Genomic DNA, 20,507 nt, shown 5'->3' with positions numbered 1-20,507 from the left:
TTCTCCTAGCTGATCTTATTCCTGACGTCCGTAAAACCACCTAGCTTTATTATAAAAAAAATCATTTTTCTTTTTTCAATATTCTTTCCGAGTTTCTGAAGAATTATCTTCCAATTCAACACAAATTTAAGAACATGATAACGTATAAATTTGGCATAAAAAGATTTACATTTAAAATTAAGCCGCATTCTTCCTGTAGATAACACAGTTTCCAATTTCCACCCCTAAATTTTTTAGGTTGAGATTAAGGTTTTGCAAAAAAAAGCGCTATCCACACCACCTCGTTTTAACTTTTGAAACGAAACTCCTTTGTTTCCTTTAAAAAAGAAGGGAATAGGGCTGCAGACTGTAGAACAAATGACTTTGTGGTTAACTCGGAAAAACTAGCCCAGGAAAAATACGACTTTTATTTTGACTCTCTCCCCTGCACAATTTGATCGTACTAACAATGGCCGCTTTACACACTTAATACACAAGTACACATGTATAAGATTCTTATAATAAGAAAATACATCAGAAAATTGTTTTTGATAAGAAAGTACAAAATATAAACGCGTAAAAAAAAAAAAATCCTTTTTATTTGGAAAAACTCAAAAATGAGTTAAGCAAGTGGAATAAAATTTTCTTTTATTAAATTTTAGTTTTAATTTCCATTTACTTATGGCCGGGACTACACTCAGAGATTAAACTAGGTTTAAATTATTTTTTGGTGTAATTAGTTTTTGGCTTTTTCCCCTTGCCTTATACCTCCATGCAATTAACTTATCATCTGATAAAGGATGATAAGGCTTTGTAAAGCTTACCTTTTGCCGCGAAAAAAAATCCCGCCAACAACAAAATTATTCAAATATGCGAACAGCTGAATTTTTATCAAGAGCTTCCCATCTTCTCTACTAGACAGCGCCAGTGCTGCAAATCTTTGATATAAGCTGATTATCCCCACTACGAGATTTTTACCCCCACTCTCGAATTTTCGGTTCTTGGGTTAAATGTTAAATAAAATACAACAATTATGTATTCTCTCAGGATAGCCGAAACAAAAATCGCAAATAAATAACAAGAGGACAAAACATAGCGGACTTCTCTCGCCCACCTGATGAGAGGCATACAGGTTGGGCATGCTACGACACAGACCACACGAGTCTAATGCCCCGAGCACCAAACATGGGAAAAAGGAACATCAAAGAAAGATATATTGTTTTGCCGCTTCCATCGCCACCTGATGAGAGGCATACAGGTTGGGCATGCTACGACACAGACCACACGAGTCTAATGCCCCGAGCACCAAACATGGGAAAAAGGAGCATAAAAAAAAGGTATATTGTTTTGCCGCTTTCATCAACGGCCATCGACTATGTTTGGACACACCTTTAGAGCTCGCTCCATTATTATGTGGTCAATTTCTCAAATAATTAAATAAAAATAAAATTCCATGCGTCGAACCTGCACCCTCCTGTTCACCAAGCGAGTGTCTAAACAAACGCACTACCATTACGTCACGTCACGTGAGCTCACGGGGAGTCAGAAAGATGTAGTTCGAAGTTTTCCCATAATAGTGTATGTAATTTCGTTCAGAACAGCTACATTACCATCACGTCACGTGACGTGATGGTAATGTGTTTCTACCTCTCACTACCAAAAATTGGAAATGGATATCGATCGGTGATTTGTGATTCAAAACATCCATTTTTACCCCCGGAGGCCACCAGGGCCGAAAATCAAAATTTCATTTTCGAGTCTCAATATCAATGTGAATCATTGGTGGGAACTATACCTATTTGAAGCACAATTCACCCATTTCAACTTATTGTCTAATGTTACAAATTTTCATCAGTAAATGGTTTCTTCAAATTAAAAATTGATCCCAAGGGCAAGGCAATGCCTAGACCCTTAAGGCATACAGGTTGGGCATGCTACGACACAGACCACACGAGTCTAATGCCCCGAGCACCAAACATGGGAAAAAGGAACATCAAAGAAAGGTTGATCCCAAGGGCAAGGCAATGCCTAAACCCTTAACAAATGGAGTGTACCTTAAGGCATGTGATGTGTTTCAATCCACTCGACCCCAATCGATATGAATTTCCCGTTTTAGGTGCTTCCCCTATTCCACCAATAGAACATGGAAAAATTAAAAATGGAATAGGCCATAACTCCGGCCCTGATTGTTGGATCGAGCTAAAACTCATATCAAAGTAGGTACTACATTTTTTAAGACCTTTGATATGATGTATTACAAGTAGGGGATTCCATTTAAGATTTTGAATTTGACCCTATTTGAAGTACAAAAATCACCAATTGATATGAATTTCCCCTATTGGCGGGAGAACATGGGAAGATGAAAAATTGAGAAAAAATTCACGATCGATATGAATTTCCCATTTTTGGTGCTTCACCCATTGGCAGGAGAACATGGAAAATGAAAATTTGAATAGACCATAACTCCGTCCCTGGTTGTCGGATCGAGCTCGAACTTGTACCAAAGTACTACGTTCTTTAAGACCTTTGATATGATGTATTACAAGTAGGGGATTCCATTTAAGATTTTGAATTTGACCCTATTTGAAGTACAAAAATCACCAATTGATATGAATTTCCCCTATTGGCGGGAGAACATGGGAAGATGAAAAATTGAGAAAAAATTCACGATCGATATGAATTTCCCATTTTTGGTGCTTCCCCTATTAGCGGGAGAACATTGAGAAATGAGAAATTGAGGAAATATTCCTATTTGAAGCACAGCTCGCGGAACCTAGGTTCCGCGGAACACCAATTAAGAAACACTGCCTTAACAAATGGAGTGTGCCTTAAGGCATGTGATGTGTTCCAATCCACTCGGCCCCAATAGATAGGAATTTCCCGTTTTAGGTGCTTCCCCTATTCTGCCAACAGAACATGGAAAAATGAAAAATGGAATAGGCCATAACTCCGGCCCTGATTGTTGGATGGAGCTAAAACTCACATCAAATTAATACATTTTTGGAGACCTTTGATATGATGTATTACAATAGGGGGTTTCCATTTAAGATTGTGAAGTTGACCCTATTTGAAGTACAAATCACCAATTGATATGAATTTCCCCTATTGGCAGGAGAACATGGGAAAATGAAAAATTGAGAAAAAATTCACGATCGATATGAATTTCCCATTTTTGGTGCTTCCCTTATTAGCGGGAGAACATTGAGAAATGAAAAATTGAGGAAATATTCCTATTTGAAGCACAAATCACCAATCGATATTAATTTCCCATTTTTGGTGCTTCCCCTATTGGCGGAAGAACACGGAGAAATGAAAATTGAGGCAAATATTCACGATCTAGTATTCATTCTGCTGAAGGGAAGAGAAGTACTTGTCCAGTTTGAATTGTTGAGGAGTGTGGTCGCGCGATGTGCTATCCCTGTCGTCACCACGTTGATACGCGGTGCTACCTCCTCATCATTGGGTGTGAGGAATCATGAGCTGGATGTGCTGCTGATTAGCCACCACTGAAATCAGCAAACACAATAATTTAAAAAGAAAGAAAAGACTTCTTTTCGTCACTTGTATCAACGCATACAGGTTGTTCATTTTCACTTGTATCAACGCATACAGCTTGTTCATTTTCACTTGTATCAACGCATACAGCTTGTTCATTTTCACTTGTATTAACACATACAGCTTGTTCATTTTCACTTGTATCAAAACATACAGGTTGTTCATTTTCACTTGTATCAAAACATACAGGTTGTTCATTTTCACTTGTATTAACACATACAGCTTGTTCATTTTCACTTGTATCAAAACATACAGGTTGTTCATTTTCACTTGTATCAAAGATACGCGGTGCTACCTCCTCATCATTGGGTGTGAGGAATCATGAGCTGGATGTGCTGCTGATTAGCCACCACTGAAATCAGCAAACAAAATAATTTAAAAAGAAAGAAAAGACTTTTTTCGTACTTCTAACTCGGTAGCCCTTGTCCATTTCTCACAGATGGCAGGCGAGATATCTGCGTGTCGCAGTGTCGCACGCTGGGGACGTCCTAGCATTTATATGTTCCGAGTCCTTTACGGACAGATTAGGGACTCACATCCTGGGTTTTGGCGGTGTTTTAGGGACTGCCTTTTCTAACGTCAACCCTTCCTATTTATCAGAGCTTGGAACCGGCAACAGAATATGCTGGCTTGCACATCCCATGGGCTAGGTTAAGAGGAAGAACGAACTAATCCACAAAATCCGATTTTTTTTTGGACTAAGCCACAGTCTGAAACGCCCTCTAGCCACTAGTAGAGGAACTATAGCAATATCAGCTGTAGCTTAGAAGTTTTTAGAAATCCCATTTGATTAACCCTATACATCCGTGTGCAACTCCTAGATTTTAACTCCAAATATCTCGAAACGAGGTAGGTATGTGTGGCTTAGTCCGTTCTTCCTCGACATCCGTGTGATTATATCTCGAAATAACTCCAAATATCTCGAAACGAGGTATGTGTGGCTTAGTCCGTTCTTCCTCTTGACCCCTCAATTTTGAGCCTTGATTAGTGTTACCTTGTTGGTGGTGCAAGTATTGGTTTAGGTATTGTTATAAGTCTCTAGTCTTACCTTGTTGGTGGTGCAAGTATTGGTTTAGGTATTGTTATAAGCCTCTAATCTTACCTTGTTGGTGGTGCAAGTATTGGTTTAGGTAGTGTTATAAGTCTCTAGTCTTACCTTGTTGGTGGTGCAAGTATTGGTTTTGGTATTGTTGAAGGGCGGCCGAGTTCTGTGCTGCAGCTGCGGCCATCATATGCTGGGGAGGGTGAGGAGGGGCGGCCAAGAGGTGATGGTACATAATGGAGGGGGGCGGGGCCTGTTGGTAGGCGGGCTGCGAGTGGGCGGAGCCTGGCTGTTGGGAGGCGGCGGCCGGGTGGTAGTGCTGGGGAGGTGTGGGTCCTTGGTTGTCTGGGGAAAGAGAAGAACATACAATAGAATGTAAGCATTGACTATAATGATGACGGTGAATACACAATTTCCTGATGGAACTCTGATGTTCAACAACGAATAATAGGCGGGCTGCGAGTGGGCGGAGCCTGGCTGTTGGGAGGCGGCGGCCGGGTGGTAGTGCTGGGGAGGTGTGGGTCCTTGGTTGTCTGAGGAAAGAGAAGAACATACAATAGAATGTCAGCATTGACTATAATGATGACGGTGAATACACAATTTCCTGATGGAACTCTGATGTTCAACAACGAATAAAAAAAGTTTTTCTATGTAGGTATGTGTAATGTGTATGTATATTGGAAATGTCGGGATGATTGACCATCAGGCCATTTTTCCTATAAATTCTATACTATACCGCAAGCCTAGATAACTAGGTGGATCGCGCGCCTGCCTTGTAAGCGCTAGGTCGCGGGTTCGATTCTCTCCCGGGGTCCGGGGTGAACTTTATCCTAGAAAAGATAAGGTTCGTTTTCGGAATGGCTGGCTTTCTCCTATCCTGTCTTCCTTCTCTCTTCGATTTCGGGACAATAAGGCCTTAGCAGTTACAGTTTCCTCTATCAAACTTGTTTTTTTCTACACATGGCCTTTGTTGCTTAGAGTGCAAATAAATAAATAAACTTGTAATGTTCTTTTTTCTTCTTCTTTTTTAAAGGTACTTTTTCGCACATCAATTTAGAATTTTGTGAAACAATTTACAAAGAAACTAGAAATGTATTTCTACTCACTCTGTTGTTGGGAGGAAGGGGTGCCTGCTCCCATGGTGTTAGGGGAGGGGGCCGTATTGGGGGGTGGATGGGGGTGGGTGGGGGTGATGGTGGGGGTGGGGGCTCATATATTGGGGGGCCTGGGTGTCGTGCTGATAGGCGTGTACCAGGGGGACAATCCCGCCCCCGCCCATGCGAACCATCTGCTGGTACTGCTGAGGGGAGGCCGCTGTCAGATGACCTGGGGAACAACAGATTTGGTTAGTGTTAGAGGACGTTAGAGGACGTACCTGCCTGGACAACTGGACATATATTACTATGTATGTTACAGAATATTCATAAAGCCTAGTAAGGCGCTTGTGCAATCCCAGCCGAGGTATGGAATTTTATCCTCAATATAATTTGAGAATTTCACCACAATTATAGTAGTAGCCTACTGTTGAAGTAAAGGGACTTTTCAGTTCTATGCGAGCAGTATTAATAAGGGCTATTATTTACTTACCTTGGGGACTATAAGGCACAGTGAACTGGGTATGCATGGGAGCTGTAGCGAGGAGTGGGGGGCCAGTGGCAGCCTGAATTTGTTGCTGAATATCAGCCCGATGTGATAGGTTCACTGGAACACCACCAGCTGAAAATTAACAACACAGTTACCATTAGCCTTATAGTCAAATTAGATACCTTCCATTATTTATTAATCGAAAAAAATGTACCTTAGAGTTAGAACCACGTCTTTTGCATAACAAGGCACATGGTCCACCCCTCCTGGTTACTAGGCGAGTTTCTTGACAATTACGCCACATAGGAAGTTTTTTTTTTCACTTGAGCGCAACCCTCTTTTCATACTCGCTTTGGGGTTTAACCATCTCCTCAGGTGTCCACATGAGGCAACGTGCACTCCGTATATCAATCAGAAAAAAAAAGAATCCGCGAGGAGTGGGGGGCCAGTGGCAGCCTGGATTTGTTGCTGAATATCAGCCCGATGTGATAGGTTCACTGGAACACCACCAGCTGAAATTTAACAACACAGTTACCATTAGGCTTATATGAAAATGTTGGTTGAAACGGAAGAGAAAAAACCGACATAAATATATCTTAATGTCCCAAAAATAAGTAAGAATTAATGCCCTGGGTCACGTTATCTTAGGTAATTAGGTAGTCTGATTGGCTTATCTTAATCATGTCCTTATGTAGGAGCTATATCGTCATAAAAGATCTAATAAGGCCTAGGCCGCAGTGACATAGGGTCCTACTTTTACCCATAGAAGTCTACAACAGAAGATGTAGGGTATAAAATTTCTATTTCTATTGAATAAAGCAAAAAAACGTTTTTCGAGAAAAAATGGATTTGGCCGGTTTTGCAACTATATGACTCAAATGAAAGGTAAGACTGACAGATCAACTCATAAAAGATAACAAACAATTGTAATATAAAGTATAAAAATCTCAAATCAACTAACACACAAACAATCGCACCATTTACAACTTTCAATAAAAATATGGTACTTAATGGGTCTCCGTGTTCAATATTTCTTTATTTCAGTTGTAATGATTCAATTTTAAAACATATGCCCATAGAACCTTCAATGCAACCATTAACCATTTTCACTTGTATGTATTTCATTTGTACCTACTATCAAGGTGGTCATACCCATCCCGTAGTACGTCCCCCGTCAGTTCTTACCATGTTGTGTTTAGGTTCACTCGTCTGCACTTCGCTGTTGACCGGAGACTTGGAAGATACCGTGGGAACATTGCTAGGGGCACTATTACTATTAGGACTATGTTGCTGAGGTGGGGATACTTGTTGTTGCTGCTGCTGCTGTTGTTGTTGCTGCTGTTGTTGTTGTTGCGGAGGGCCAGATGATACTCCAGGATCAGCCAGCTTGAAATCCGAGCCGAACTTCTTGAGATCCTGAATTTGTTCGTCCCGTCCTGAAAACAGATTTTTTATAATATATATATACCTATATATAGTGTGTTAGAGGTGGGGAGGAGGAGGAGGAGGAGACGAAGAAGAAGAAGAAAGAAGAAGAAGAAGAAGAAGAAGAAGAAGAAGAAGAAGAAGAAGATGAGGTGGGGAGGAGGAGGAGGAGGAGACGAAGAAGAAGAAGAAAGAAGAAGAAGAAGAAGAAGAAGAAGAAGAAGAAGAAGAAGAAGAATACAAAGGGAAAAGAAGAAGAAGATGAAGAGAAAAAAAAAATTAGCTGGGCCTGAGACAGCTTTGAATAGCCAGAACACTCTCCTCCATAGTGTAAGGTGCAACTTGGATCAAAGGGAAAATGAACATCTTGATGGAGGACTCACTAAAATAAATACGGTAATAATAAGATTGGAGTCTTGAAAGTGTGCCGTGGTGGCAACAACTTTGAGAAGCACTGGTCTAGGGGAAAAAATCATTCAATCTAACAAAAAAATGAATGTTTGTGTGTGTGTTTGTTTGCTCGAACTTTATGCCTGGCCAAACCACTCATCCGATTGCTATGAAACTCTGTGAACTTATTGCGCTTGCACTCCCGTGAAAGTTATAGGCTATTTTCCGGTTCGTTTTTGTTAAGGTACGCCGAGCAAGACCACTAAATGGATGAGTGACATGAACGGCCATGCCTTAAGGATTTACAAGCAGAAATCCGGAGCAAAGCGACGGATTTCGGCTAGTGAAAAATCTTATCTTTTGTTCTTTTCTCTCTCTCCCCCCCTCTCTTACTCTTCTTTTTTTTTTCTTTGTCTCTCCCCTCTCTCTCTCCCCTCAACTTCAACAAAGTACTATGAAATTTTTTTAGCAAAATTATTTCGTTTTCAGATGTTACTTACAGTGGCAGTTCCCACATTATGATTGCACATCTGATCGAGCTCGAAATCATCATCACCACCTGGTCCCAGCATATCTTCCGCCCAAGGTTCTAGTTCCCGCTCTCCAATCACACCGTTGAATTTACTGATAGCTGTGTCTGTGGCAAATGTATCTGAAAATAAGAAGTTCATCATTTAGGTGTTTTTTTTCCCACTATGATTCAATTTTAATAGAGAAAAAAAGTAAGAAATCTGATAGCTCAATTAATTTTATTAGTTTATTAAAAATAATAATAATAATAATAATAATAATAATAATAATAATAATAATAATAATAATAATAATAATAATAATAAATAAAAATCCATTTTGTACCTAGCAAAGAAAAAACTGGAACATTAGACTCATGTGGTCTGTGTCATAGCATAGTATGTCCTTCATTGGATGGGTGATAAGTTGATAAGAGACACAATACTTCCCATTTAGGTATTGGGTCAACACAAGGACACCAGTGTATGTTATTAGTTGACTCTGGGAATCAAGGGCTTTCTGAAAGGCAAGCATGTTACTACAGGGCTAACTGTCCCAAAAAAAAAGTCACATGTACAATTTTACATACCTCTGACTGCATATTCTAAATCCACATTTTTGGCTTCTATTCGTACAATATCATCTAGCTTGAATATTTTCATGTCGACTACTGTGTTTGGATCAATGCATTGTGGATTTTCCGGATCTACTTGATGTGTCATACTGATAACTAGTTCAAACTGTTTGGAGAATGTTTTCAAGTAGCCTTCAAATTGTTTACCATGCACTGTATACACCTGAGAAAGTGGGGGGGTTCAAAACACAAACATTATAATGCCTACTATAAAAGAATTGAATAAAATGGTAAATGGAAAGCTTCTTAAAAAAGTTAAGTAGGTAGGTACAAAGCTGATGAAAATAAATTTTATTATTATTATTAATTTCTTCATAAATAATACAATACTCAGGTACAAGCTCAGTGGTGCAAGACAAAAAAAAAAAAAAAAAAAACAGTAAAAAAAAAAAAAAAAAAAAAAAAAAAAAAAAAAACAGTCTTTATTAACTTAAAAATTTAGATAGTCAGTAAGAGACCAGCTGGAATATTTTTTAGCCTGTCCTTCCTTTATTATTATAATAAAAGGTAAATTGCTGTGGAGAAAAAGAACATGAAATCAATAGAAGGTAAGAATAAACTACAAATAGTTTAGCCAATTGAATAAGTATGTGAGTAAAAAAAAAGAAGAAGAAGAAGAAAAAGACTAGAGGAACCAAGTATACCTAGGTACTTAATCAAGGATTATTGAAACCCATACTTACTGTGACTTTGTCTCCTATGTGCAGAGTGATTGCTTGCATGAATCTTGCATTGCAATAAACACCTTCCGGATTAATGGCCAACCGATCGGGACCACCCCGAGACCTTACAGGCCTGCAAGAAAAAGGAACAACTTTTGCATCACCTACTTTCTAATATTGATTGAAATGAACTAGGGCAAGGAAGGTTTAACACAAGAGGATAAACATTTGTAAAGATATCAAGAAAATAAGTATGTAAGAAGGTAATTGCATGAATGGTAACAGCTAAGAGGTAGGTAGGTGCTTAACTTACACTGATTGATTATTCTGGGATAGAAATCCAGGAATAAAATACTTTGTCAACCACATAACATGGGGTCAAGTCTGAAAAATCTTCTATTGTTCAAACAATACAGAATAGGTGGTATTAAATAAGTAGATCTTTGTAAAATTAATACAACTGATTACAAATAGAAAAAAGAAAATAGCAGTCAACCACATAACATGGGGTCAAGTCTGAAAAATCTTCTATTGTTCAAACAATACAGAATAGGTGGTATTAAATAAGTAGATCTTTGGAAAATTAATACAACTTATTACAAATAGAAAAAGAAAATAGCCACTTATTTTCTGATAACACCCTTTTGAATAGAAAAGATCAACTCCTACATTCACCTAGATGCAGACAAAACTATTTCAGACAGCAGACATCCCATATTGATTTCCTGAAAGGATGCAAGACTTCAACCCAATATAAAAAGAAATTAGGTCAGGCAAGAGAGCTGTTCTAGTTGTGTGCTTGATATCTCCCGAGAGGAGAGAGGTGAGGGACCAAGGTTTAATAATAGATAATAGCTAAAGGGGGAGTTGGGAGAGGGGGAATTGTTGTAAATATTGTGCTGATTTTTTTGCCCATGTTCCATTTTGCACAAAGGACTTCTCGTGCGGGGGGCCCTGAGGCGGGGCCCCGTTGAGACGCTCGCGGGGGGCCCCCGCGTTTGGCTGCTGTTGAGGAGGACCACCGGAATAGCCTGGAAATAGGAAGGAAAGGTGAGCGACTGGTATTGGTTTAAGATGCCCACTGGCTATTGAAGTTTGAATGTTCAAATAAAAATAAAGTACATATCTGTTGAGAGAGAAAAAAAGCTGTGTGACTTGATTAGATCTTAAGCAACGAATGGAAATAACTAATTTCTTGTCAGTCCCTTCCAGGCAGCCCTATTGTGTACCTCATACCCTGTTAAATTATTCTCACTCAAATCTTGATTTTCGAAAGTTCAAATTAGGATTGTACCTCTGCAAAATTTCTAACCCACCTATCCTTAGGAACTTTGTTTGTTCCCGGAGAGATGGGCAGTGTGTGCCTTGTTACGAATGTATTAATGTGAAAATAAAGGCCATAATAATAATAATAAAGGAATCCCTCTGGCTCACCGTTGCACAAAGAGGTGTGAAGGGAATATGAATGAAATGTTTTTTCAATGGTTTCATGAATAGTTTGGAGATGTTCAAATGGTAGTTTGATTAATCTTTTGAATATCTGAAATGGGGTTCTTATCTGAAATGGGGTTCTTATTCTATGGAATCTGAATATCTACAAAGAAATCTATTGCACAAAGAGGTGTGAAGGGAATATGAATGAAATGTTTTTTCAATGGTTTCATGAATAGTTTGGAGATGTTCAAATGGTAGTTTGAATTAATCTTTTGAATATCTGAAATGGGGTTCTTATTCTATGGAATCTGAATATCTACAAAGAAATCTATTGCTGTTGCTGCCAATTGAACATGGCAAACAAGGAAAATTAGACGATTGTTTGAAATGGCAGATAGGCCTAAAAGGTGTGACATTTCAGGGACATTTGGTAGAGAGGAGGGCAGGAAGTCAATTATATTATCTTGATCAATATAAGTTAGTTACTTGGGTGTATTCTTCTCTTTGTTATCTCAAAACAAGGGGCAATATCATTTGATACGGGAACTTACCTCCCTGTTGTGGCCACTCTGTTTTTCTTCTTGTTGTTATTGTTCATGGTGTCTGGTTCTGTAATCCGGCCCGTAGTGGCACCTTCTCGATTTCTTGTAGGGACAGGAATTTTGGAAACTTTTAGGCCAGTCCTTAACTAACGCGGTAACTATAATATCTTAGGACACAGTGATATGAGATGAGAATTGAAGATTTCTATGGAAGAGAACTTTCCAAAAAGACCACTTCGTGAAAACGAAATGAATGTGTTCTACAAAAACACTCGTAAAAATTACAGATAACACTTCCAATTTTTACGCTCAATAAGGATATTAAAGGATAATTAAACCTTGAACTTTAAGGGCAAATTAAATTAAACCCTTGGTTTTAAACTTTCCGTGAAAAAGTTTTCAAAAGAAAGATGTCAGCTTTCCAAGGAAATGAATGCAAAATAAATGCATTTTTTTAATTTTTGATTTTCCTCCAAAGAGAAATGTATTGTCGATCGGTTTTTAGTGAACAGCACATTGCATACTCAAAAAAGTAAAATACAACTTCATAAATTTAATCAAAAAATAATGAATCTGATTATGTTTGGAAACGAAATAGAGAAATTTTAAGGCTAAAATATCATAAATCAAATAGGAAAATTTCCCAAAGCCACGAAAAATGCACAAAATCACCAGTGTTTATTGTTTAATCAAACTCTTTCCGGAGTAATCCGGAGAATTCACAGGCGTTTTTCTCCTTGAAATTTTTACGGAGGTTAAATGTTTGTGGATTGTGAATTATACAATTTCACATCAAAGTGCTTGTTAACTCTTGAGCTTGCTTGAAGTTAAAGACTATGACAGTCTCCAAGCATTTTCAGAGGACATAACAAACACATGAGACCCTACACCCATAATAGACCCACCCTATGGCAGAAGCCACCTTCTTGGACCTGGAAGATGAGTGACTGAACATTGTCAAAGACATGAACAACAACATCCTAGAGCCAGGCATAACTTACTTGCAGTTTAACTTTGTTTTCACCAACGTTGATTTTAGCTGTGAAGAAGGAAGCTCCAATGGTTGGACTGATATGATGACTGAACATTTTACCAATGTACCTCACTACCATACTTGTTTTACCCACTCCTGAAATGTTTCAATGATAAGAGAAAGCAATAAAAATGAAAGAGAGTCTGGCTGAGGGACTATAAACAGAGAGTAGATTAGCATCTTGCTAGGGGGCTATAAACAGTGAAAAGACTAGCACAAATTTTCCTTATGCTATAACAATAGCAAAGGTTGAGTGCAAAGGGCATCCACTCGAAAATTTTGTATACCTAGCCAGAACCAGTTGGCCTCAAAACAATTAGGTACTCTAGAGTTGATTGAGAGGCCAACAACAAATCTAAAATATAAAAATGAATGTGTGTGTTTGTTCAAACTTTATGCCTGGCCAAACTGCTCATCCGATTGCTATGAAACTTTGTGAACTTATTGCTTGCACTCCCGTGAAAGTTATAGGCTATTTTCTGGTTCATTTTTGTTAAGCTACGCCGAGCAAGACCACTAAATGAATGAGTGACATGAACTCATGAACAGCCATGCCTTAAGGATTTACTAGCAGAAATCCGGAGTGAAGCAATGGATTTCAGCTAGTTGTTTCAAAAAAAAAAAAAAAATAGGCAGGCTCTAGCTGATCTAGCTCAATAATCATTAACTCTATAATATGAAATAGAGAATGTGAGAACTGGACTATGGACAGCAAGTTATACCTAGCTAAACAGTACACATACCTTGTGCCCCAAGCACTACAACTTTTCCCTCAATGGTCCTCATTATGTAATCACTTGTATGTACCTAATCCAATAATACTTCCAACACGTAATTATCTAGGTTCCACTGGAAAGTTTCACTCAAACACTTTTAGATTTGGAAAGAAAACACATGCTTGAAAGGAAAACTATAATGAATAATGAGGATTAATTAATTAAATTAGTTATTTAACAAATTACCGACACCAACCACTTGGGCTTTCTTCTATCCTGTCCTCCTTATCTCTTCGATTTCGAGACGATAAGACCTTGGCAGTTACAGTTTCCTCTTTCATAAAAAAAAAACTAAAAAAAAAAAAAAAACATGGAGTAAGAAGTGGGACTTTAACAATCATTGGAGTGAAAAGCAATGAGTTTTTCGTGGAATAGGGCCCAGGTTTTTGACTCCAAAAAATGGACGCTTTTTAATTTTGGTTAGCGCTGTTACACCAGGTAAGGGTTGTTCCATCTTGATCATACAGAAGAAAAACCATTCCTCAGCAAGGAGTCCTCCGTGGAATTAGGGCCTAGGATATTGGCTACGAAGAATGGCTTTTTAATTTCGATTAGTTTTGGGAAAGCTTGGTTAGGGCTATTCCGCCTAGGTTACACCAGGTAAGGGTTGTTCCATGCTCCATCTTGATTATACAAAAGAAAAAAACATCCTCAGCAACTTAACTCTATACACAAAAAGCCCAATCTGAGGCTTAGGTGTCGGGGCTAAACAGCCCTAAAGGATGGGTTAAGCTTCTACAAATCCTCAGCAGCAGAAGGACTTGGCAGTCTCCGCCTCAGTCAGTGGCGGAGTGTCTAATGACGAGAGGGGAGTGATTTCGACCACTCCTCTGGGATTGGCGGACGTTACTTGGCAGTCTCCGCCTCAGTCAGTGGCGGAGTGTCTAATGACGAGAGGGGAGTGATTTCGACCACTCCTCTGGGATTGGCGGACGTGATATTATCAGAGTCGTACACGCGAAGACTAGAGGTGTGCAGGGACTCTTGGGAGAGACAGATCAGACCTTTGGAGACGTTGAGAAACACGTCCTCTATACCTGTGAACGGAGAAGAGAATTCAATTCCATACGATTGGGACGATATTTATAAGGACATTATTTTGAAAAAGCTTAAAAATAGTTCGCGATTACCTTTCTTCAGCGCACGCAAACTTTCCACTTTCCAGAGATATTTGATTAATTATGTAGATCAATAATGTCCTTGGGGCCGGTTTCAAGAAATGTACGCTTTGGCCGCTATTTAAGGCCATAATTTAGCTTAGGCTGAAATCTGGACGAAGCGCGAGGCTATGTAATGTAGTATGTAGACCCGGGGCGGATTCTTGTTGCTTTCTCACTTACCAGCCAGCCTAGTTAGCTTGGTTGATAGTGTGTCTGCTTGTAAGCGCTAGGCCGCGGGTTAGATTCCCGCCCGGGACGGATTTTGAAATGAACAGATAATGTTCGTTCTCAGAACGGCTGGCTTTCTCCTATCCTGTCCTCCTTATCTCTTCGATTTCGAGACGATAAGACCTTGGCAGTTACAGTTTCCTCTTTCATCAGCCTAGTTAGCTTGGTTGATAGTGTGTCTGCTTGTAAGCGCTAGGCCGCGGGTTAGATTCCCGCCCGGGACGGATTTTGAAATGAATAGATGATGTTCGTTCTTAGAACGGCTGGCTTTCTCCTATCCTGTCCTCCTTCTCTCTTCGATTTCGGGACGATAAGACCTTGGCAGTTACAGTTTCCTCTGTCATAAAAAAAAACAGGTAGGTATTTTATCACGACTTTAGATTTCAGCCAAGGGCCCTGAAATTTTGCAGAGAGATGTAATAAGTTATGTAGATCAAAAGTGTCCTTGGGACCAGTTTCAAAAGATGTACGATTTCTGCTATTCAAGGCCATAACTTACCTTAGGCTAGACAAAGCACTTTAGATTTCAGCCAAGGGCCCTGAAATTTTGCAGAGAGATGTAATAAGTTATGTAGATCAAAAGTGTCCTTGGGACCAGTTTCAAGAGATGTACGATTTCTGCTATTCAAGGCCATAACTTACCATAGGCTGGACAAAGTGTGAGGCTTTGTAGTTGCTTTCTCACTTACCTTGATCTTGTAGCGCGGAAGTTTCGTAGTAGGTGCCACCTATTGATTTGGAATAATGAAATGCTTCCTCCCTGTTCACTTCCCGACTGGATTCCAGGTCTGTTTTGTTTCCCACCACACACAGGACTAAAGGCTCGTCCACATTCCTCTTCAGTTCTACAATTAATCAAATAAAGAATTAGCAAGCCAGTTTGATTAGCTTGGAGGTCATGCCTTGTATGCACTAGGTTTTTTCTTTTGAAGACCTTTTTCTGGACAAAATGTACAAACTCGAGAGAAGCCAGCTCACGAGAAGCTTGGAAGGTAGGTCACCTGCTTTGGTTGTGGGTTTGATTACCACACAGGGCAAAATTTAGGGAACCTAACCTACACATACATCAGACTTTTTAAATTCTATTACCTATTTTTATTCCCAAACAAAGACAAAGTCAGTTTTTTTTTTAATGTGGTAGTTGAGTCCCCAGGAAAAAACAATAATTACATTAGGTATAAAAGTTACCTTTGACCCAAGTTTTGATGGCAGCAAAGGAATGGTATTGTGTTATGTCAAACACAAGCAGTGCAGCATTGGCATTTCTGTAATACATTGGAGCCATGGACCTAAACCTTTCTTGGCCTGCTGTGTCCCATACCTGGTAACAATAAACAAAGGGTTGAAAGTACATGCATTTCCCAATTATCTGACCCACTAATCATGCAATTCCATGACATACAGGTTTAGTCGGACACATAAAAAAAACTTGGTAATTTACCAATGTGGCTACCCTAACATTCACCAACTACTTAGGTAGCTGTTGTAGATAGATCAATGATATCCACGGCTGGGATATACAATTTCACATCAAAGTGCTTGTTAACTCTTGAGCTTGCTTGAAGTTAAAGACTATGACAGTCTCCAAGCATTTTCAGAGGACATAACAAACACATGAGACCCTACACCCATAATAGACCCACCCTATGGCAGAAGCCACCTTCTTGGACCTGGAAGATGAGTGACTGAACATTGTCAAAGACATGAACAACAACATCCTAGAGCCAGGCATAACTTACTTGCAGTTTAACTTTGTTTTCACCAACGTTGATTTTAGCTGTGAAGAAGGAAGCTCCAATGGTTGGACTGATATGATGACTGAACATTTTACCAATGTACCTCACTACCATACTTGTTTTACCCACTCCTGAAATGTTTCAATGATAAGAGAAAGCAATAAAAATGAAAGAGAGTCTGGCTGAGGGACTATAAACAGAGAGTAGATTAGCATCTTGCTAGGGGACTATAAACAGTGAAAAGACTAGCACAAATTTTCCTTATGCTATAACAATAGCAAAGGTTGAGTGCAAAGGGCATCCACTCGAAAATTTTGTATACCTAGCCAGAACCAGTTGGCCTCAAAACAATTAGGTACTCTAGAGTTGATTGAGAGGCCAACAACAAATCTAATATATAAAAATGAATGTGTGTGTTTGTTCAAACTTTATGCCTGGCCAAACTGCTCATCCACGAAAATTTTGTATACCTAGCCAGAACCAGTTGGCCTCAAAACAATTAGGTACTCTAGAGTTGATTGAGAGGCCAACAACAAATCTAAAATATAAAAATGAATGTGTGTGTTTGTTCAAACTTTATGCCTGGCCAAACTGCTCATCCGATTGCTATGAAACTTTGTGAACTTATTGCTTGCACTCCCGTGAAAGTTATAGGCTATTTTCTGGTTCATTTTTGTTAAGCTACGCCGAGCAAGACCACTAAATGAATGAGTGACATGAACTCATGAACAGCCATGCCTTAAGGATTTACTAGCAGAAATCCGGAGTGAAGCAATGGATTTCAGCTAGTTGTTTCTAAAAAAAAAAAAAAAATAGGCAGGCTCTAGCTGATCTAGCTCAATAATCATTAACTCTATAATATGAAATAGAGAATGTGAGAACTGGACTATGGACAGCAAGTTATACCTAGCTAAACAGTACACATACCTTGTGCCCCAAGCACTACAACTTTTCCCTCAATGGTCCTCATTATGTAATCACTTGTATGTACCTAATCCAATAATACTTCCAACACGTAATTATCTAGGTTCCACTGGAAAGTTTCACTCAAACACTTTTAGATTTGGAAAGAAAACACATGCTTGAAAGGAAAACTATAATGAATAATGAGGATTAATTAATTAAATTAGTTATTTAACAAATTACCGACACCAACCACTTGTTTTTGCACTTTTTGCCCAAAAGTATACAAATTTAAATTTTCGCGCGGTGATTTATAAGCTCTGTTCACACGAAGCTATCGTATGTGTTGCCGGCGATGGGGTTACAAGCCGGGCCGATTTTTATTAAAATCGACGAGGGCGTTTACAGGGCGAAACAAATTATTATTTCTTGAATGGGGTCCGTAAAGGGCTCCTGAGAAATCGATTTATTATCTTGAACATTTTTTCCAAATTTGATCGGAATGATCGGCGATCGGACAAAGAAAAAGTTGCAATCGCAAGCCGGATTAGCAGGCCGAAAAAATCGTGTAAACGAATTTTACTATCGAGAAAGTACAAAAATATCAAATGGCATTTTTTTTATAAAAGCAGTTTTGATTGGCTGGATTAAGACATCGGATGAAACTGTTTACACAAATCAACCAATAGGAAGTGTCGATTCAACGAACTAATCAATATTTTTTAGCCATATGGAAGTGTTTTTGGATGAACCACAAAAAAATTATCAACAACTCGAAAAATCTTCTCTTTTGAATCATCTTCCTTCAATTTTGTGATTAATTTATCATTTTTATTTAATATTAAAATTAAATTGAGTGAATTTAAATTTACTAAATTAATAAGTTAATAAGCATTTTCACAAAGAAAGCATCATTTCAGTGTATTAATATGTAGATGAGAAATTCATCTCAACAGAAAAGTGTCTTGTCAACATATCCAAAGTAAACCACAGAAATACCTACTTATCTGAGAGGAGTCCTACTTTAATTTTGTTTGAAACAAGCATTTCCAAATAAGGTATTAGTGTTTTCTTTTTATTTTTGTTATTTTTCTGATAATTTAATTTTGGAAGATTCACACTAACTTCTGTAAGGCTGGAGGTTTGAATTTTTCCTTCTTTTTGTTTTCTCCTTAGCTGTTCTTTGGATTGATTTGTGCGATTCAGAAGGAAGAGGTCTGTCTCATAATAAGTAGGTAGGTAAGTATTGTGTGTCAATGAGTGATTGTCCCAAATTGTCATTCCTAATCATCATAATCTGCATTCTAATTCTGAATGGTATTTTAGAGTGTTTGTATTCAAAATATATGGGATTAATAACCTCAATGGTTGAATAGAGGATGGCTTGCACACTGGAGACCATAGGTTCAATTCCCAGCACCATCAAAGTTTTTATCTCTGTGCTTGTAAATCAGTGTGTGTTCTGCTTTGTGATGAAAATTGATTAGCCACTTAAAATTCCTTAAATGATTAGTAATCAGGGGTGGCATTACCCATTTATTGATGTAGGTGATCATTTAAAATGGATATTTCCATTCATTTCCCAATTTTGAAAATTTGGACCAATTCCAAACAGTACTTTCTCATTACCTAGCTTGTTCACCTAATTTTCCTATACTAAATGAAGTAATAGAAAATAAAAATATTGGTAGGAATCAAAAGGAATTGTGAAAGTAGGTAATGTGGAGATACCCATTTAAGTTGTGAATAGGCTCATGAATCTGCTCTGCTTTTTCAAAAATAATGCATTTTAAATTTTATTCATTCAGATTACTCTGGTAATGCTGTGGTTAATAAAATATCCCTTTTGAACCAAAGTTATTAAAATAAGCAAAGTTCTGAAAAAGAAGAAGAAAATGTTTTCCTGGGGACCAAATGTGATGTCACTTTCATGTGGTGGGGTGGAATAGTTCTATTGTTAAATGGAAAAGATTACAGAAGCAGGAATCCTGCCACTAAAATAATAATAATTAAATCCTTGAAAGGTTAATTAATAACTTAATACCCAACAGAATCCACTCCTTTTGAGTGCAGTGATATGTTTGCAGACACTGTAAATCAAATTACTGAAGCAGTTGCTACTCATCTATTACCTTCCAGATATTCATGTTCCGTACATACTATACCTACCTATTTTATTGTATGCTCACTCACTTTCATGTGGTGGGGTGGAATAGTTCTATTGTTAAATGGAAAAGATTACAGAAGCAGGAATCCTGCCACTAAAATAATAATAATAATTAAATCCTTGAAAGGTTAATAACTTAATACCCAACAGAATCCACTCCTTTTGAGTGCAGTGATATGTTTGCAGACACTGTAAATCAAATTAGTCAAATTACTGAAGCAGTTGCTACTCATCTATTACCTTCCAGATATTGTATGTTCATATTACACACATATCTGATACCAGATATGCTAGTGATGACATCAGTATCTAATGATAAAAATTCATATGAGGTAAACCATACCTTAGGGCAGAGATGGGTGTTGTAGCCAGATCCATGTGTTGGTAATGTCAATAATATATTGCTAGGTGTTTGTAAATTAGATGGGTATCAATAATAGGTACATTACTAAGTGTTGTAAGCTAGATAGGTATCAATAATACATTACATTACTAGGTGTTGCAAGCTAGGTAGGTATGTATCAATAATACTTGGGTGTTGTAAGCTAGGTGCAGGTACTTGTGATAAGATGTTTGGAAAAAAAAGGCAAGGCTGGTGTAGCAATAGACTTATTTCAAGCAAGCTTGTGTCATTGCTCAGTGGCTTGTTGGCTTGACATACAAAGGTTTTTAAGCTTGTTTACCTTGGGAGGGATCCTTGTTTTTTTTTTTTTTTTTTTTTTTTTTTTTTTTTTTTTTTTTTTTTTT

The 20,507-nt window shown here is 38.2% G+C and overlaps 5 protein-coding genes and 2 long non-coding RNA genes across 10 annotated transcripts in view; 1 reads left to right on the top strand and 6 right to left on the bottom strand.

Moving 5' to 3' along the window:
- Positions 1–704: 704 nt before the first annotated feature.
- On the bottom strand, positions 705–1,897 carry LOC113470491. The gene is made up of 2 exons (XR_003393533.1): positions 1,220–1,897; positions 705–1,093 (listed from the first exon to the last, which is right to left on the bottom strand). It is a non-coding gene; the product is annotated as an uncharacterized LOC113470491 (long non-coding RNA).
- A 145-nt stretch (positions 1,898–2,042) lies between these two features.
- Positions 2,043–2,731, bottom strand: LOC113470492. The gene is made up of 2 exons (XR_003393534.1): positions 2,504–2,731; positions 2,043–2,218 (listed from the first exon to the last, which is right to left on the bottom strand). It is a non-coding gene; the product is annotated as an uncharacterized LOC113470492 (long non-coding RNA).
- A 515-nt stretch (positions 2,732–3,246) lies between these two features.
- On the bottom strand, positions 3,247–5,716 carry LOC113470493 (leucine-rich repeat extensin-like protein 2). Its single transcript, XM_026828982.1, has 4 exons — positions 5,683–5,716; positions 4,987–5,109; positions 4,691–4,921; positions 3,247–3,485 (listed from the first exon to the last, which is right to left on the bottom strand). The coding sequence occupies exons 1-4, from the start codon at positions 5,714–5,716 to the stop codon at positions 3,436–3,438; spliced, it is 438 nt and encodes a 145-aa protein (XP_026684783.1). The 3' UTR covers positions 3,247–3,435.
- A 4-nt stretch (positions 5,717–5,720) lies between these two features.
- On the bottom strand, positions 5,721–12,480 carry LOC103516649. Its single transcript, XM_026828981.1, has 9 exons — positions 11,767–12,480; positions 9,803–9,914; positions 9,075–9,282; positions 8,476–8,627; positions 7,346–7,483; positions 6,921–6,930; positions 6,596–6,672; positions 6,164–6,215; positions 5,721–5,902 (listed from the first exon to the last, which is right to left on the bottom strand). Exons 1-9 carry the CDS (start codon positions 11,811–11,813, stop codon positions 5,721–5,723), a joined length of 978 nt encoding a protein of 325 aa, XP_026684782.1. The 5' UTR covers positions 11,814–12,480.
- Positions 12,443–13,761, bottom strand: LOC103516648 (ras-like GTP-binding protein RYL2). Its single transcript, XM_008481630.3, has 3 exons — positions 13,534–13,761; positions 12,759–12,886; positions 12,443–12,493 (listed from the first exon to the last, which is right to left on the bottom strand). Exons 1-3 carry the CDS (start codon positions 13,574–13,576, stop codon positions 12,443–12,445), a joined length of 222 nt encoding a protein of 73 aa, XP_008479852.1. The 5' UTR covers positions 13,577–13,761.
- Positions 13,762–14,007: 246 nt separating this feature from the next.
- Positions 14,008–17,860, bottom strand: LOC103516646 (ras-related protein Rab-31-like). The gene is made up of 6 exons (XM_017447146.2): positions 17,618–17,860; positions 16,694–16,821; positions 16,143–16,275; positions 15,644–15,799; positions 14,431–14,603; positions 14,008–14,341 (listed from the first exon to the last, which is right to left on the bottom strand). Exons 1-6 carry the CDS (start codon positions 17,658–17,660, stop codon positions 14,312–14,314), a joined length of 663 nt encoding a protein of 220 aa, XP_017302635.1. The 5' UTR covers positions 17,661–17,860; the 3' UTR covers positions 14,008–14,311.
- A 514-nt stretch (positions 17,861–18,374) lies between these two features.
- The window catches only part of LOC103516645 (coronin-1B-like), a 7,804-nt gene continuing 5,671 nt past the window's right edge, over positions 18,375–20,507 (top strand). The window contains exons 1-2 of one of the 4 annotated variants that reach the window (XR_003393532.1): positions 18,375–18,651; positions 18,770–18,832. The gene's annotated coding sequence lies outside the window, so the exon portion shown is untranslated. The other 3 variants (XM_008481626.3, XM_008481625.3, XM_008481624.3) reach the window with 3 other exon arrangements.

Source organism: Diaphorina citri, unplaced genomic scaffold (genome assembly GCF_000475195.1).
Source record: "Diaphorina citri unplaced genomic scaffold, Diaci psyllid genome assembly version 1.1 scaffold1627, whole genome shotgun sequence".
Classification (NCBI taxonomy): Eukaryota; Metazoa; Arthropoda; class Insecta; order Hemiptera; family Psyllidae; genus Diaphorina; species Diaphorina citri.
Note: the sequence above shows the minus strand (reverse complement) of the source record. Positions and strands in the feature narration are given on the sequence as shown.

Bases quoted from the DNA above. Each gene is read 5' to 3' on its own strand.
- LOC113470493 (XM_026828982.1), bottom strand. From the start codon at position 5,716: ATGGGAGCAGGCACCCCTTCCTCCCAACAACAGA. The intron at 4,922-4,986 runs GTGTATTCACCG...CTCTTTCCCCAG, and splicing joins CAGAGTTCCATCAGGAAATT to ACAACCAAGGACCCACACCT. The intron at 3,486-4,690 runs GTAAGACTAGAG...TGCTGATTTCAG, and splicing joins ATACTTGCACCACCAACAAG to TGGTGGCTAATCAGCAGCAC.
- LOC103516649 (XM_026828981.1), bottom strand. From the start codon at position 11,813: ATGAACAATAACAACAAGAAGAAAAACAGAGTGGCCACAACAGGGAG. The intron at 9,915-11,766 runs GTAAGTTCCCGT...TTTTTCTTGCAG, and splicing joins AGAGTGGCCACAACAGGGAG to GCCTGTAAGGTCTCGGGGTG. The intron at 5,903-6,163 runs GTAAGTAAATAA...GTTGTTCCCCAG, and splicing joins TGTGCCTTATAGTCCCCAAG to GTCATCTGACAGCGGCCTCC.
- LOC103516648 (XM_008481630.3), bottom strand. From the start codon at position 13,576: ATGAGGACCATTGAGGGAAAAGTTGTAGTGCTTGGGGCACAAG. The intron at 12,887-13,533 runs GTATGTGTACTG...GAAACATTTCAG, and splicing joins TGTAGTGCTTGGGGCACAAG to GAGTGGGTAAAACAAGTATG. The intron at 12,494-12,758 runs GTAAGTTATGCC...AAAAATTTCAAG, and splicing joins AAAACAAAGTTAAACTGCAA to GAGAAAAACGCCTGTGAATT.
- LOC103516646 (XM_017447146.2), bottom strand. From the start codon at position 17,660: ATGAGGACCATTGAGGGAAAAGTTGTAGTGCTTGGGGCACAAG. The intron at 16,276-16,693 runs GTAAGTTATGCC...TATTGTTACCAG, and splicing joins AAAACAAAGTTAAACTGCAA to GTATGGGACACAGCAGGCCA. The intron at 14,604-15,643 runs GTAAGTGAGAAA...CTCCGTTCACAG, and splicing joins TTCCGCGCTACAAGATCAAG to GTATAGAGGACGTGTTTCTC.